At 53.3% G+C, this 12,283-nt stretch overlaps 5 protein-coding genes across 5 annotated transcripts; 1 reads left to right on the top strand and 4 right to left on the bottom strand.

Moving 5' to 3' along the window:
* Positions 1 to 298: 298 nt before the first annotated feature.
* CC84DRAFT_273306 (uncharacterized protein) lies at positions 299 to 995 on the bottom strand. The gene has a single exon (XM_018185696.1). The coding sequence runs from the start codon at positions 864 to 866 to the stop codon at positions 402 to 404; it is 465 nt and encodes a 154-aa protein (XP_018031305.1). The 5' UTR covers positions 867 to 995; the 3' UTR covers positions 299 to 401.
* On the top strand, positions 865 to 1,740 carry CC84DRAFT_1263014 (uncharacterized protein). The gene is made up of 3 exons (XM_018185198.1): positions 865 to 1,161; positions 1,344 to 1,442; positions 1,497 to 1,740. Exons 1-3 carry the CDS (start codon positions 899 to 901, stop codon positions 1,519 to 1,521), a joined length of 387 nt encoding a protein of 128 aa, XP_018031304.1. The 5' UTR covers positions 865 to 898; the 3' UTR covers positions 1,522 to 1,740.
* A 1,439-nt stretch (positions 1,741 to 3,179) lies between these two features.
* Positions 3,180 to 5,609, bottom strand: CC84DRAFT_1263013 (HET-domain-containing protein; the record flags this gene model as incomplete). Its single annotated transcript, XM_018185197.1, has 5 exons — positions 5,199 to 5,609; positions 4,700 to 5,095; positions 4,321 to 4,652; positions 4,039 to 4,263; positions 3,180 to 3,980 (listed from the first exon to the last, which is right to left on the bottom strand). Exons 1-5 carry the CDS (start codon positions 5,512 to 5,514, stop codon positions 3,180 to 3,182), a joined length of 2,070 nt encoding a protein of 689 aa, XP_018031303.1. The 5' UTR covers positions 5,515 to 5,609.
* A 126-nt stretch (positions 5,610 to 5,735) lies between these two features.
* Positions 5,736 to 8,485, bottom strand: CC84DRAFT_273241 (uncharacterized protein). The gene is made up of 2 exons (XM_018185695.1): positions 8,167 to 8,485; positions 5,736 to 7,861 (listed from the first exon to the last, which is right to left on the bottom strand). Exons 1-2 carry the CDS (start codon positions 8,270 to 8,272, stop codon positions 6,018 to 6,020), a joined length of 1,950 nt encoding a protein of 649 aa, XP_018031302.1. The 5' UTR covers positions 8,273 to 8,485; the 3' UTR covers positions 5,736 to 6,017.
* Positions 8,486 to 9,900: 1,415 nt separating this feature from the next.
* Positions 9,901 to 12,105, bottom strand: CC84DRAFT_1101084 (DUF300-domain-containing protein; the record flags this gene model as incomplete). Its single annotated transcript, XM_018174895.1, has 5 exons — positions 9,901 to 10,186; positions 10,241 to 10,638; positions 10,686 to 11,856; positions 11,907 to 11,924; positions 11,975 to 12,105. 5 exons carry the CDS (start codon positions 12,103 to 12,105, stop codon positions 9,901 to 9,903), a joined length of 2,004 nt encoding a protein of 667 aa, XP_018031301.1.
* Positions 12,106 to 12,283: the final 178 nt, after the last annotated feature.

Below are 12,283 nucleotides of genomic sequence, written 5' to 3'. Positions count from 1 at the left end.
GTCCCAAGACAGTGCTGCGAAGTGCTACTTCTAAACGCTGAGAATAGGAACAGACTCCTCTGTGCGCCTAAGACTTCGACCGCGACATCGAAAATCCCCGTCGGCTAACGATAACTCATTCTTCTACTTCTGGAGCATTTGCAGTGACTAAAGTTCAACGTTAGTATGCACAAATGCCGGCTATGATGTTAGCATGGTTATCACTACTCATGTCCCCTCACCCTACACGTGCAACCCCCAAGGCTTCGTCATGGACCTCCACGCCTGCCTACTCGCTGGGGCAATCAAATCAAAAACTCGTTCCTCAGCCCCACATGCAATCCCTGCACCTCATCAGTGGGGGAAGAAACTATAATGTAACCCCGTCTCCCGTTCCAAGACCGCCCGGAAGAATGCCCACATCAACCGGCAGGCTGGTAACGACGATGCGCACACTCCAATACCAGAAAAACACAGTGTCCAATCACGTTGAACTCCAGCAATACACAATCTAGCGCCGACCAATAATGCAGTGGGTGTGAGTGCAAGGTGCGTGCCTGGGTCGACTCGCTGAGAACCTGGGAGAACGGCGGGAAATCAGAAGATATAGAGGAGGTCTTGGGTTTATATAGGGCAATTGAAGGAGCCGTGGTTCCAGATGGGATGACGCACCGTGGACGTATCAACGCCGCGGATTTTGTCGAGAGGAACGAGTGTACGCGACGTTTTGTGCGAGGTGGCCGGAAAAGAAGTATAGTTGGCAGGAGCGATGCAGCGTGGTTGCATACGGCAAAGGATATAAGAAGGCTGAGGTACGACGCGCAAGGCCTATGCCGTATCCTCTTGAACCAAGTAATCAGACTCCGCTCGACTCCATACCTTCGCATTTGTTCTACTCACGCACCACCTACACTCCGCCATGCGTCCTCTCGCCATCCTCTCTCCCACCCTCGCTATCGCTGTTCCCGCCTCCAACAAAGACACACCCGCCGCAGTGATCGCCCGCTTCACGCACTCTGACGAGTGTCAACTCCCCTCAGCCCCAGCCACCTGCGCCGGCTCATCGCAGAAAGACGTCATTGTGCACTACGGCAAGAACACGACACAGGCGGAGAAGGATCTGCTTCTGAATGCGGCCAAGGCGTCAGGCGCGAGTATCCACGAAGCGATGAACAATTTCGGGTAAGTTATTTTATCTACTAGGGAGATGCAGAGGGGAAGTGAAAGGAAGAGAAATTTACTGGAAAGTCGTCGAAGGCCTCAAGCAGCGGTCCGTGATAGATATAGCCGTGCTGGCTGGTCTATCAAAGTTGGGGAAAGGGCAACGGAGGGAAGAAAGTTGGTTTAAAGCTGACAGTGGATAGGTTCACGGGGTTTGTACCAGAGAGCGTGGTTGAGTTGATCGCAGCGCATGGGAAGACGTGTGGGGTTAGTGTTTATGAGAATGGGTGTGCGGGGATTCCGTGAGTACTCGAGCTGCTCTTTACTCAGTGACAGAGACTGACAAGTTTGCTCAGTTGGTGTGGGGAGGCGCCGTGCTGAGTTGTTCGTTGAGGATGATGTTGTGCACATTGTAGAACAGGTGTCATTCTGATGTAGGTCCAGGGTTTGCCGTTCCTCTGACGTTGTAGTGAATCGCAAAAAGGACGGCTGGGTTGTATTTGGATTCAGTTGCCATGGTGGGCGTGAGCGGCTCTACGATGCGTATCGGTTCTAGCATCAGTGGCGACGAGTTTTGGTCATCAATCGACGATGTGTTCCAATCGACAAGAGATTCATAAAATGCATACCGCTTTCAACGTATGACCAAGCCGTTCTTGTGCAGTTCGTACTTGCAATCAAAGCCTCTTGCTCGAACAACCCGCAGAACCCGCAGCAGCGAATATCGACACCGGTGAGGCCTGAGGCGAGTTTTATGACGGCGACGACTGTTTGTTCCTAGAATCATGATCGTCATCTTGATATCAACCTCCCTCCCGCTACACTTCCCCGTCGACCCCCATTCGCATACCTGAACCGGCAACTTCCCATCCATCGATCACTCTACCTTGTTTTCGCTCCAATGTTCCACCTTTCCGTCGTCATCATCGTCATACCCGCCCATCGCCACCCTATGCACCCTCCCAACCTACCCCAACAGGCAACCATTCCACGACCATCGAACACAGCCGCTTCCCTGATTTCTGAACAATGATGTCCGTTCATCCAACTTTTGTCCCGAATCGAACCGTGATTCCTGTTTTGGCGGCGCTAAGCTGGCGCTAGTGCCTGTTTCGCTTTGCTTACGGCCCGATACGGAAGACGCTAGCGTGCGCAGCCGTTAGTGAACCTGGTTTGGGAAGCGCACTATTGTATTGGGTGGCCCCGCCGCCGTCACACGTGGGTTTAGGCCATGTGCTAGACACCGTTTGGGCAAGGGAGCACGTCGGGTGATGCAGGTGCGGGTGTCCTGTGATGCAGGTACGGGTGTCGTGTGATGCAGGTACCACGTTGAAGGGGGATAGTGTGGTAGGGAGGCGTCCAGTGAGGGTGTGGATTGGGAAAGCAGGGAAGATAGAGCGATCGATGGGAGTGGCTGGGTTGCCTGTTGAGGTATGTACACGGACGATTTGCGTACTGTAATGACGGTTGAGTTTTGTTCTGGAGGCTTGGGTCTTGGAGATGAAGAAACAGGGAAGATAGAGTGATCGATAGGATTGTCGGTATTGCCTGTTGTGGCATGTACGCGTACCATTTTACGTAGATAATGACGACGAGATATGATCTTCGACGTCGAGCCGTATGTCGTGGGAAAACAGGGAAGATAGAGTGATCGATGGGTGGTAGTGAGTTGCCTGTTACGGTGTCTTCATTCATCATTCTAGATAGCATGACGATATTTCAAGTCTTGTATCCTAACGAGAAGAAAACAAGGAAGATACTGTGATCGGTGGAAGGTGGTGTGCCTTTCGGGCGTCGATAAAAGTGCTACAGAGTCAGATCTGGGAACTAAGCGGGTTGCATTGCCAGAGCCAAGTAATACAGAGCATGACTGCAAATATTCGCCTCTATGGGTGGCTAGATGGCTTCATGTCAAAGTTCCCAAATGAGTGATTCAAAAAGCGAGTGATTGTAGTAGGTTATTTGACACATAGTGGCCTGTAATGAATAATCGTGTAGGAGAGGGGTCCGGAATTGTAGGATTGTCTGCAAATATCTGCCTAGATAATAGAAATCTTATAATTCCCCTCACCATCGCAATCTTGATAGAAATTCTCCGTGATATTCTTCTGGTACTCGCGTGCCGTTGGTGTAAAATTCTTATTGACCCCTCCAGCTGGGTTATAGATATGGAGTATGCCCGCACGTCGGAAGATCCCTCGCCCTACACTTGGTAACGGTAGCAAAACAAGGCAGATGATCTGTCTGTAGTTCTTGTAGAGAAGTGGGATGAAGAAAACGCTGCTCAACATTGCATGTGTCTTCATTTCATCGTCCTTCCCCTGCAGTGAGTCGAAATACCATTGGTCCAGATAAAACTGCCACGAGAAAAAGGTCCAGTAGGCCAGCGTAAGGCTCCCGTTGTCGAAAGTGAACCACCGCGGCCCTCCGTTTTGATCTGGCACGTCGAGTCGCATTAAGTTTCCTATCAAGGTCATCGCATGCGAATCAGGTTCGGTCATTGGGTTGATGCTTTTGCACAGTGACGTAGGATCTTGTTGGCTATCGACAGTCAGGTCGTAGAGATACCAATCTACAGGTGCGTTGAGAGAAGCCCAAGACCAACTAGGAACCTCAGGCCAGGCAAGAGCGTGGGCAGATGATGGAAAAGGACGCTTCTGTGACCAAAGGAGTCCAAGATGCAGATCATCACTCCATTGTCCAAGCAGATACTGACTGCGCCCATACATGGCGCTGAATTCTGTAGCGACGCCGCTCAGCGCTGGGAGTCGATCCTTCGCGTATGTGAGGCTGCGAGCAGAGTAGTCTCGCACGATGCGCCTCCATAGACCATCGGACGACTATTAAGAATGATTAAGCTTTGACATCATTTCTGGCGTCTGCGTTTCGAACACATACCTCCACAGACTCGAGATCTTCGACCATGAACTGCCAAAGAGGATTTCGCTGTTTATGGTAACGAAAAGCATCGCCCATGCTGCCCAGCGCATTCTCGACATGGGCATCCTCACCGTGCCATTGTGTGGGTAAGCTGGCCCAGCCGGATGCCCTTGTTTCGTTCGCGAAAACTTGTCTACATTCCCAAAACATTTCTCTTTTACCAAAATGAAGGACACGAAGAGCCTAAAGGGTACGTCAATCAATGGAAAAGTTTCTGAGAGACTCGCTACGACGGCTTACCAGAATTTGCTCCTGCAAAACCCACGCCCTTTCGAACAGCGGACCATTGCATATTTCCTCCCAGGGTTTTCCACGCAATACAGATCCCTCCGCCACATAAAACTGCGCATCTTCGGGACAAGCTGCAGAAGTGCTGAATGACCCGTTTTGCGTGTCTATCTGCAGAGGCAGAAATCCCGACAAATGACTGCCTCGCTCTGAGGAGAGGCCTTGCTTGCCAGTCTTGAACGCTGATGCTGACAGATTGCATACGGCCCCTTTATACACCTCCCCCATTCGTTTTGACTCGTATTCCCAATCTGCGGGGCTATCCTGGATGATGCAAAGTGAGTCTGAAAGGTTGTCAGGATATGCTCCAACTGGGAAAAAATTTACTCACCAATCCAAACGTACGGAATACCTAGTTGGAATGCAACATATAAAGCATCTTGAAAGACAGCGGTAAGCTCAGCAACCGGAATAGCTTCTCGTAACTGGCCAAGGTTCGCACCCGTCAGCGTAAGGAATTTTGCTCCTCCCCAACAGTGGCTTAGACTTAGATAAGGGGTCCTAGCAGGGAGTGAAGTGTCAATAACTAGACAAGCGGAAGTGACAGAGCCATTCTCGAGCTGGCGAACATGGACGAGTCTGGTCGGAACAAATGTACTCTGTAGTCGACGATTGCATAGCTCATGGTGCTGTCGACAATCCTCCAGCCATACCTTTGCTTGCTTCAAACTATTCGGCGATCTTAATGAAGGGTAGAGAGAGGTCCGAAGTCCTAGTTGCTTGGCGACTGGTCAAGATTTAGCATATCTTACGATCCGATCACCAGCAGACTTCGAGCCATCACCGTGGGATCTGATATGGATATCTAGGAACCAGCTGTCGGGACTCACCTTCCTTACTGATACAATCAAACCAGATCTCTGAGTAGCTGCCAAACGCTTCTACGGTGAAATTACGTGCTGACCAGTCGTTTCCACTCCATTGTCGAGTGTATCGGATCTCATCAAAAAGCGGACGGTCTATACTTTCTCCTGTTGCATGAGCATTTCGCAATTCTTGGATCTTGTTGTACAATCGCTTGCAGATAAAGCAGCCTTTTTCTACTGATCGCTGGAGCTCTTCGGCAGCTGTATGGTGTGAAGTAGTATCGTCGTTGGCTGCAAATGCACGTTCGCATGTCGGGCATAGCGGGTTCGAAATCGCCATGTGGTCCTATGGGATTGCTGACCAGTAAGAAAACGACTGAGTCGGAAAGCAGACCGCAATTGCGCGGTAGGTTGGCACCAGTTGACAGGATAATTAGGTGAGGTGTAAAATTGACGAATTGTTGTGGTGGGCAGTGCTGCTTATGCAGGACTAGTGCGCACCTTCCGCAATGAGATTGCACTGGAACACATGAGACCTGCGTGAGATGCATTCCCTAATCTCTCCTCTCTAATTCCATTAACAGGGATGCGAGCTATCTACAAGGTAATTCCACAAAGGAAGCGAACAACAAGAAAGCGCAGCGGCGTCCGCTGTCCGGGAGGACATCGAGCGGAGGGTATATGCCGCTGCGCTCGAGAAGAGAACCCTATCCATCCTTCCTTTCCGATCTCTCTGCCCTGCCTGTCCCATACCATACAATAGCATCCGATACCGTTGTCCTGTAAAACCCGTCCCAGCCCCACCCCCGATTCTATAACCGTCCTTCCCCAAAGGAATATAATTTAAAAAGCCACACCCACTGCCGCACTCCCCGGCAACATCCCCAAATGCTGGCTTACCCCCTCCTGCCTCGCCCCAATCTCCATGCCCCTCAGAATCCCATAATGTGGACTCGGCGGCGGCTTCAAGCTCCGGCGACTACTCATGCTGCTCCGCGCACTCGCGACGCTTCTTGCAGACCCCAGACTCGCTTCAACTAGAATCTCTTTCTCCTTTGCCAACGTGAGTGGCGCCGGCACCCGGCGTGCCTTGCCTGCGCCTTTGAGGAGGCTTACGCGTGCCGGTGGGGGTGGTGCGTCCTTCAAGGATTGGCGCAGGGGCAGGCTCGCGCGGGGCGGGGAGGAGGACACCGTCTTTATGGAGCGGAGCGAGTGCATGGAGGAGTGTGGTGAGTGTCGCGGAGAAGAAGATAGCGACGGCGTGCTCGGGTACGACGACGAGAGCAGCGTGACGGTTGCGGTGTCGGCGCTGGTCTGGCGCGTGTGCACCATTGTGCGCGATCCTGCAGTTGAAGGACGAGATGAGAGGGGCAGCGGGGGTTCAGGCTCGCACTGGTAGAAGGAGCGTGCTGCTGTGGACTTTGGCGTTGCGGGCTTGGAGGCCAAGGTTGATGTGGGTGACTTAAGGGATGGTGTGCTTGGGAGGGATCGCTTGAGCCAGGCGCCGAGGCGGTGGATGGGGGTTGTTGGTGTGGGTGGTGTGATTGGGTTTGAATCGAGGGGTCCGCTGAATGTGCGTGCTGGCGGAGCAAGTGTCAGCCTCGTCGGTTGTCGTGCGAAATTGGTCGGTGGAATAGGCGGCGGCGGTAGTGGTTTCGCTACCAGTGGCGCTGAGAAGGCAGACCCGATGTCTGATAATGTCTCAGAGCGGACGTGCATGCGCAGTGAGGGTGCGATAGCCGGAACATGCGACGAAGGTGACAACGGAAGTCGGTTGATCAAAGCAGGAGACTGGTTGCGTGAGCGATATGCCTCTGCACGGCGCTCTTCGACAATAGTGTTCAGCTCTCTGATGGCTTCATCGACATCGGTCTTCGCCCTGCGAACGCTTCCGGGTCGTGAAGGGGCAGTGTTCGATCGAGCTCGTGAAGGCGAGGGCAGACGTGAGAGGATACGCGGCGGTGATAGTGTGCCTCGTCGGTAGAGATCACTGGGTGTTCTACTACGTATTGACCCTGTCCGACTTGTCGTTGTACTGCGTATCGATTCTGCTCGAGTCTTGGGCTCGTCCTTCAGCAACGGTAGCGCCGTCAAGCTTGCAGACAGTGGCCTTGATTGCACCGAGTGCGAGCTCTGCACACTCGACCGGCGTGACCCAGAACCTACAGGCTTCCTTTGCACCAGATACGATGATGTAGAAGGATCCGACGAGATCGAGTTCGTCCGCGAATCCATATTACGAACCAACGCTTGTGCAGGCAACTGCGGCATCTCGCCCCACTCATCGTGTTCGAAATCTGGCAACGGCGATAGTCTCCCATCAGCGAGGTATATCGACAGTTCCAGAGGCCTGAAACTTCGACGCCGCCGCACTGGCATCGGTGCATCGTCAATCATACTCTGAATGCCTTCTGCGCCATCGAAGCCACTGTCGTGCCGGAAGTCCGTCGGGCCACTTATACTGAGCCGTCTGACCTTTGAGTGCGACTTCCTTGGCCGTGTGAGCGTGTGCACGCTTGCTCGTGAGGACGCACGTGACGCGAAGTCACGACTCGTGGCCACCCATTGCGATACATGCTTGCCCATAGAGTGACTTGTGGCTGGGCGTGGTGGCGGTGAGACGGGCTCGGCGCGGGGGACCTCTCTTGTCTGTGGTTGGTCGTAACATATCTCCGGACCCGATTCTTCTAGACGAAATTGTTAGATGGATGTGGAAGGATATGACGGCGAGCTTTCTAGAAGGTTGGGTGTGCAGGTCATATTGGGTGGCGTGGCATGCAATTAGCCATATTAAGGAGAGATAGGCGGCGTAGGTGCAGCTCAACATCAACAGACATGCTGACGGAACATCGACCAGATGAGGTGTGAAGAATCGACGTGGTAGTTGAGTGTAAGGATGGAATTCGTGATGTCCTGAAGGCGTTCAAAGGAACCCATCGGTGGTGAAGAACGCGTGCTGCAGTGAAGGATGGAAGATAAAAAGTGAACATACCAACAGCCCTCGACGCGTCTCTACCGTCTTCCTCCTCAATAGAGTCTCTCCTCGCAGATGCACAGCATCCAATGGCCAGCCATGGTTTCCTCTTCTCTTGCAACATTACTGTGTCGTCGTACCCGTCTAGCAGGTACTTCTCTCTCGACGAACGCTCTTGCAAGACCAGTCAAGGCAGCAAGTGCTTCTCAAAAACAACAAAAGGATGGTATACCAAAGAAGAGAAGAGGTGAGAAGAGCGTGCGTGTAGTGTGCGCCGTAAGAACCAGCCAGCCTTCTAGTCCAGTTCAGTGCGTTAACAATCCGACAACACAACAACACATGCACTTTGGTCCGGCCAACCCATCAATCCACACCACGCCGTCCCTGCCGCACCCATATACACAATCTACCCTCGCCCCAAGCGCCCAATAACACCCACCCCCGCCATCCCTGCCCGTCACCCAGATGTCCCGCAGCGAGCCTGTGCTGGGGCTCTAGCCCATGCAGGCACCCTATTGGCCGAAGCGAGCATAAGCGCCAGCGCAAATAGATGATGCGCGGCCAATCGACCAGCAATAGCGGCTACGCGTCGAAACGGGCTGCAGATGGCGCGCAGGCGCGGTTGTTACTGGGTGGATGTTTGGGGGTGGGGAGACGTGAGTGGGGCGGTGGTTCTGTGCTTCTGGGAGTTCGCGCCTACTCCAGAAAGATGGAGTGTATATTTAGATGCGATGGGAGAGGGCCTTGGATCGAGATATTTCGGGTGAAACGGGAATGGAGGGAGAATGGAAGGACTGTATTTGGGTTTCCGGAGATGAGGGCCTGGTTGCAGGTTGGAGGTGAATGCGGGTTGGAGAGGGTCCGGTTGTCGCTGCCTCGAGGCTCGAGAGCAACGATTCTGTCCAGCGGCCGGCCAACCATGTCTCACCCAAAAAGACGATAGGTAACTGTATGGTCCGAATCTCCACCTTCGAAAGCCTCTGCAAAAATGTCTAGCTGGAACTGCTCCTGGAGACTCGAGCTCAGTGCTTTGCCCTTCCGCCCACGCGACACACGCACCAACCACTCCCCCATCCCAGCCTGATTCCTCAACGCCACATCAGAATAACAGCTCCCTGAGCCTGCAATTGGCACACGCCCCAAATTCGCAGCAGATCTACCACGCCACATTATACAAACCTCCCTCCCGCGCTCACGATTGGCACACCCTATCAGACCCGAAACCAACGGTCCACGCCGCAAGTTTTTGCCCCAACCAATCACATGTAGCCCCGGGCCGTCCCTCCATCACAACCACAACACGCCATCCCGCCCACGCCGCTGGTGCCAGCGCACGCATCCATCTCCACTTCTGCCACGCTTCTCGAATCACGGCGGGTCGCATGGCGGGACTTGGTTCGCTGCGAGGGCGCGGCTGCAGGTACGCACCGCTGTCAGTGCGGAAAATTTCTTGCAATGGTACGGTCAAGTCAAGCATGGTAGATTTGTGCCTTTGTACGAAAAGATGCGCGCTTCCTGAGAAATACGCCTTACGGATGCGCAAGCAGAGAACTCGAAACATAGCGCCAATGAGACAGATCATCATATACACACCGGAAAGGGTATAAAACATGGACGAGTGGGAAAACAGATGTGCAAGAAAATGGAACGGAGAAAGCCTTGTTGGCTCTGAGAGAAACATTTCAAAACGTTGCATCCTTTCGTGCGGCGTGCGCGCTGACCGCAAGGGCTCACATCGGCGATATTTGACCCTTACGAACCGCTCCATGCATCGCGCTCGTCCCTAAAACTGCCGTATTGAGGGCTCTTATCCCGCTTGTTGCCGTCCTCTTCGTTGGTGTAATTGCGTTCCTCCCAGTGCGAAGCCTCTTCTGATATCGGCGGGTCGAGCTTGCCGGTCTTGTCCTCGTCCTCGCCATCTTCGGTGGTGAAGGGGTAATTGAGGTTGTGTACGCCTTCAGGGTTGTGCGGCTGGGGTCTATCTGGGTTGAAACCTTCGCGCACCCCTTCTTCTTGTCCTTCTTCAGGATACGCGTGGCTAGCACTGGTCAGCTTATGCCTGCAATGGCAGACGAGTATCTGATATACTTACACAAAATGCTTCTGTTCGACTTCGTTCCAACCAGAGCCTCCTTCCTTGCGTGCTCTAACACGCTCGACATCTTCTGCGTCAGTGTCCTCCACGACAAGATCGACAAGCTGACTCTTGTCTGACTTGCCCGAGTTGGTTGACGATGATGACTCCTGCCTGAAGAGTTTTCCGACCACACCTTTATGAGACTTGGAGCTGGAAGGCTCTCCACTGCTTGAGTCGCTCCGATGCTTGCCCTTGTCTACCGCCTGCTGAATGTCTTTGATCTGACTCTTTCGCCTTTTCTTGTTTACGGCGGTCGGCTGTAACAAATGCCGGTTCGAAGCTCCAGTTAGTATTGGTGGATCACCATATAACTGACTATCGCGATTTGCCCTGTGTGCCTCGATGACAGGATACTGCAATATCGTTAGCTGCGTTGACGTCATTGAAGTACAATACCCACATTCCAGTCGCCGAACTCTAATGTTCGCGCGCTTTCGAACAATTGTTCATCTCCAGGGTCAAGCTCCGGTTCTTCATTCTCTTCCACAGTCCCATACTTGGATGTGTCAAGAGCACGCGAGGCTCCTGGGCTCATCGTCCTCGCCCTGCTGGATGATGCTTTCGAAAGCAACGGTTCATGTTCGCCTTGGCCGGGTTTTGGAATCCAGTATTTTCCTTTCCCTCCTCGTTCGTATCTCATACCTTCCGCCATGCGTGCTGCTCGCGAGGACGATTCTTCGTGCGCAAGCACGTTGTCGTTCGCGTCGAAGTAGCGGTACTCGTAATGCTTGCCGCCAAAAGTATCTTTTGTATCCTCAATCAAATCGCGTGGACCGAAGGCATCGCGCAAGGCATACTTGACAGGCAAGCGTGCAGCCGAGATGGTATCGTCGGCATAGTCGTGCCATGAGAAAGCGTACCAATGTGCCAAGGAGAAAATGGGCATCTCGAAGCAGATGAGCGCATCTTGTATGGCAGCAGCAAGATTGTCGGCGCTGTATCCGGGGACGTTGTCGGGGATGGCGCCCAGCCAGACAAGAATGGACAAGAAGAAACCCTGCCAGTAGGAGGCGAAAATGATGCCTTTGATACACAAGAACTTTGGCATGGGTCGGAACGGCTTGAGATCTGATACCATGCACACCCAGAACATGGCGAGTGCATACAAGCTTATGGTGATGCTAACGTTGTAGATGATGCCGCTCCAGAGGTAGCCAGAACTGACTCCTATGTACCCCTCTTTGTAGACGTCGAATGCTTTCATAATGAAGGCTGCGACTGAAAGTAAGGGCTTGACCCAGGTGTACTGCAAGATGCCGCGCTTGATCATTAGGAAGGTGTGCGGATCGGATATGTCAACCTTGGGCAAAACCAGGTTCATCGGCCAAAGATGCGACACGGGGGCGCGGCCAGTCATGAGGATGATCAGGGCACGCTCGCCGCCGATGAAGTTTATGAGCAACTGGAAAAAGGTGTATATGGTGAAGGCTTCGTATACGTCTCGTAGTGGCTCGATCCAGCGGGATGCCTTGATGGACACCAAGCTCGCCCACGAGCAGGCCGAGTATATCGGGACCATGAGGAGGATGCGGACGACATAGCGTTGGAGGAGGGGTTTCCGATAGTTCTTTCTGATAGGAATTCATTAACATGTGGCTTCATTGGACACGTTCTTACGTACGTCTGTAGCCAGACAGCGCTGCGACTAAGTCAGTGGATGCGCGAATCTCCAGGGAGGCAAGCACTGACATGAATGTGATGACACTTGCGACGAGTGCTGCAACGCCTGCAACAATAATGACGGCCTTTGCAAAGCGATCGCCTGTGCCTCGAGGGTCGCCCTCGGAGGCAGCCCGTCGCAGAAGGTTGCCTGTTGACATGGCGAAGACGGCGCGGGAGCGCAGAGCGGCGTGCTCTCGCAGAGCGTGGGAGCGGACGTGAAGATGGGTACCCAGAACAACGGCCAAGGTCAGCAGCTGCAGGGCATGGCGATGTTTGCACCGGCACCAGCTTTGACGTCGTGTGCCTAACTTTGGCGGAGCAAGGTGCCATGCGGAG

Source organism: Paraphaeosphaeria sporulosa (genome assembly GCF_001642045.1).
Source record: "Paraphaeosphaeria sporulosa strain AP3s5-JAC2a unplaced genomic scaffold CC84scaffold_11, whole genome shotgun sequence".
Taxonomy (NCBI): Eukaryota; Fungi; Ascomycota; class Dothideomycetes; order Pleosporales; family Didymosphaeriaceae; genus Paraphaeosphaeria; species Paraphaeosphaeria sporulosa.
The sequence above is the reverse complement of the archived record's forward strand: the minus strand, read 5'-3'. Positions and strand labels throughout refer to the sequence as shown.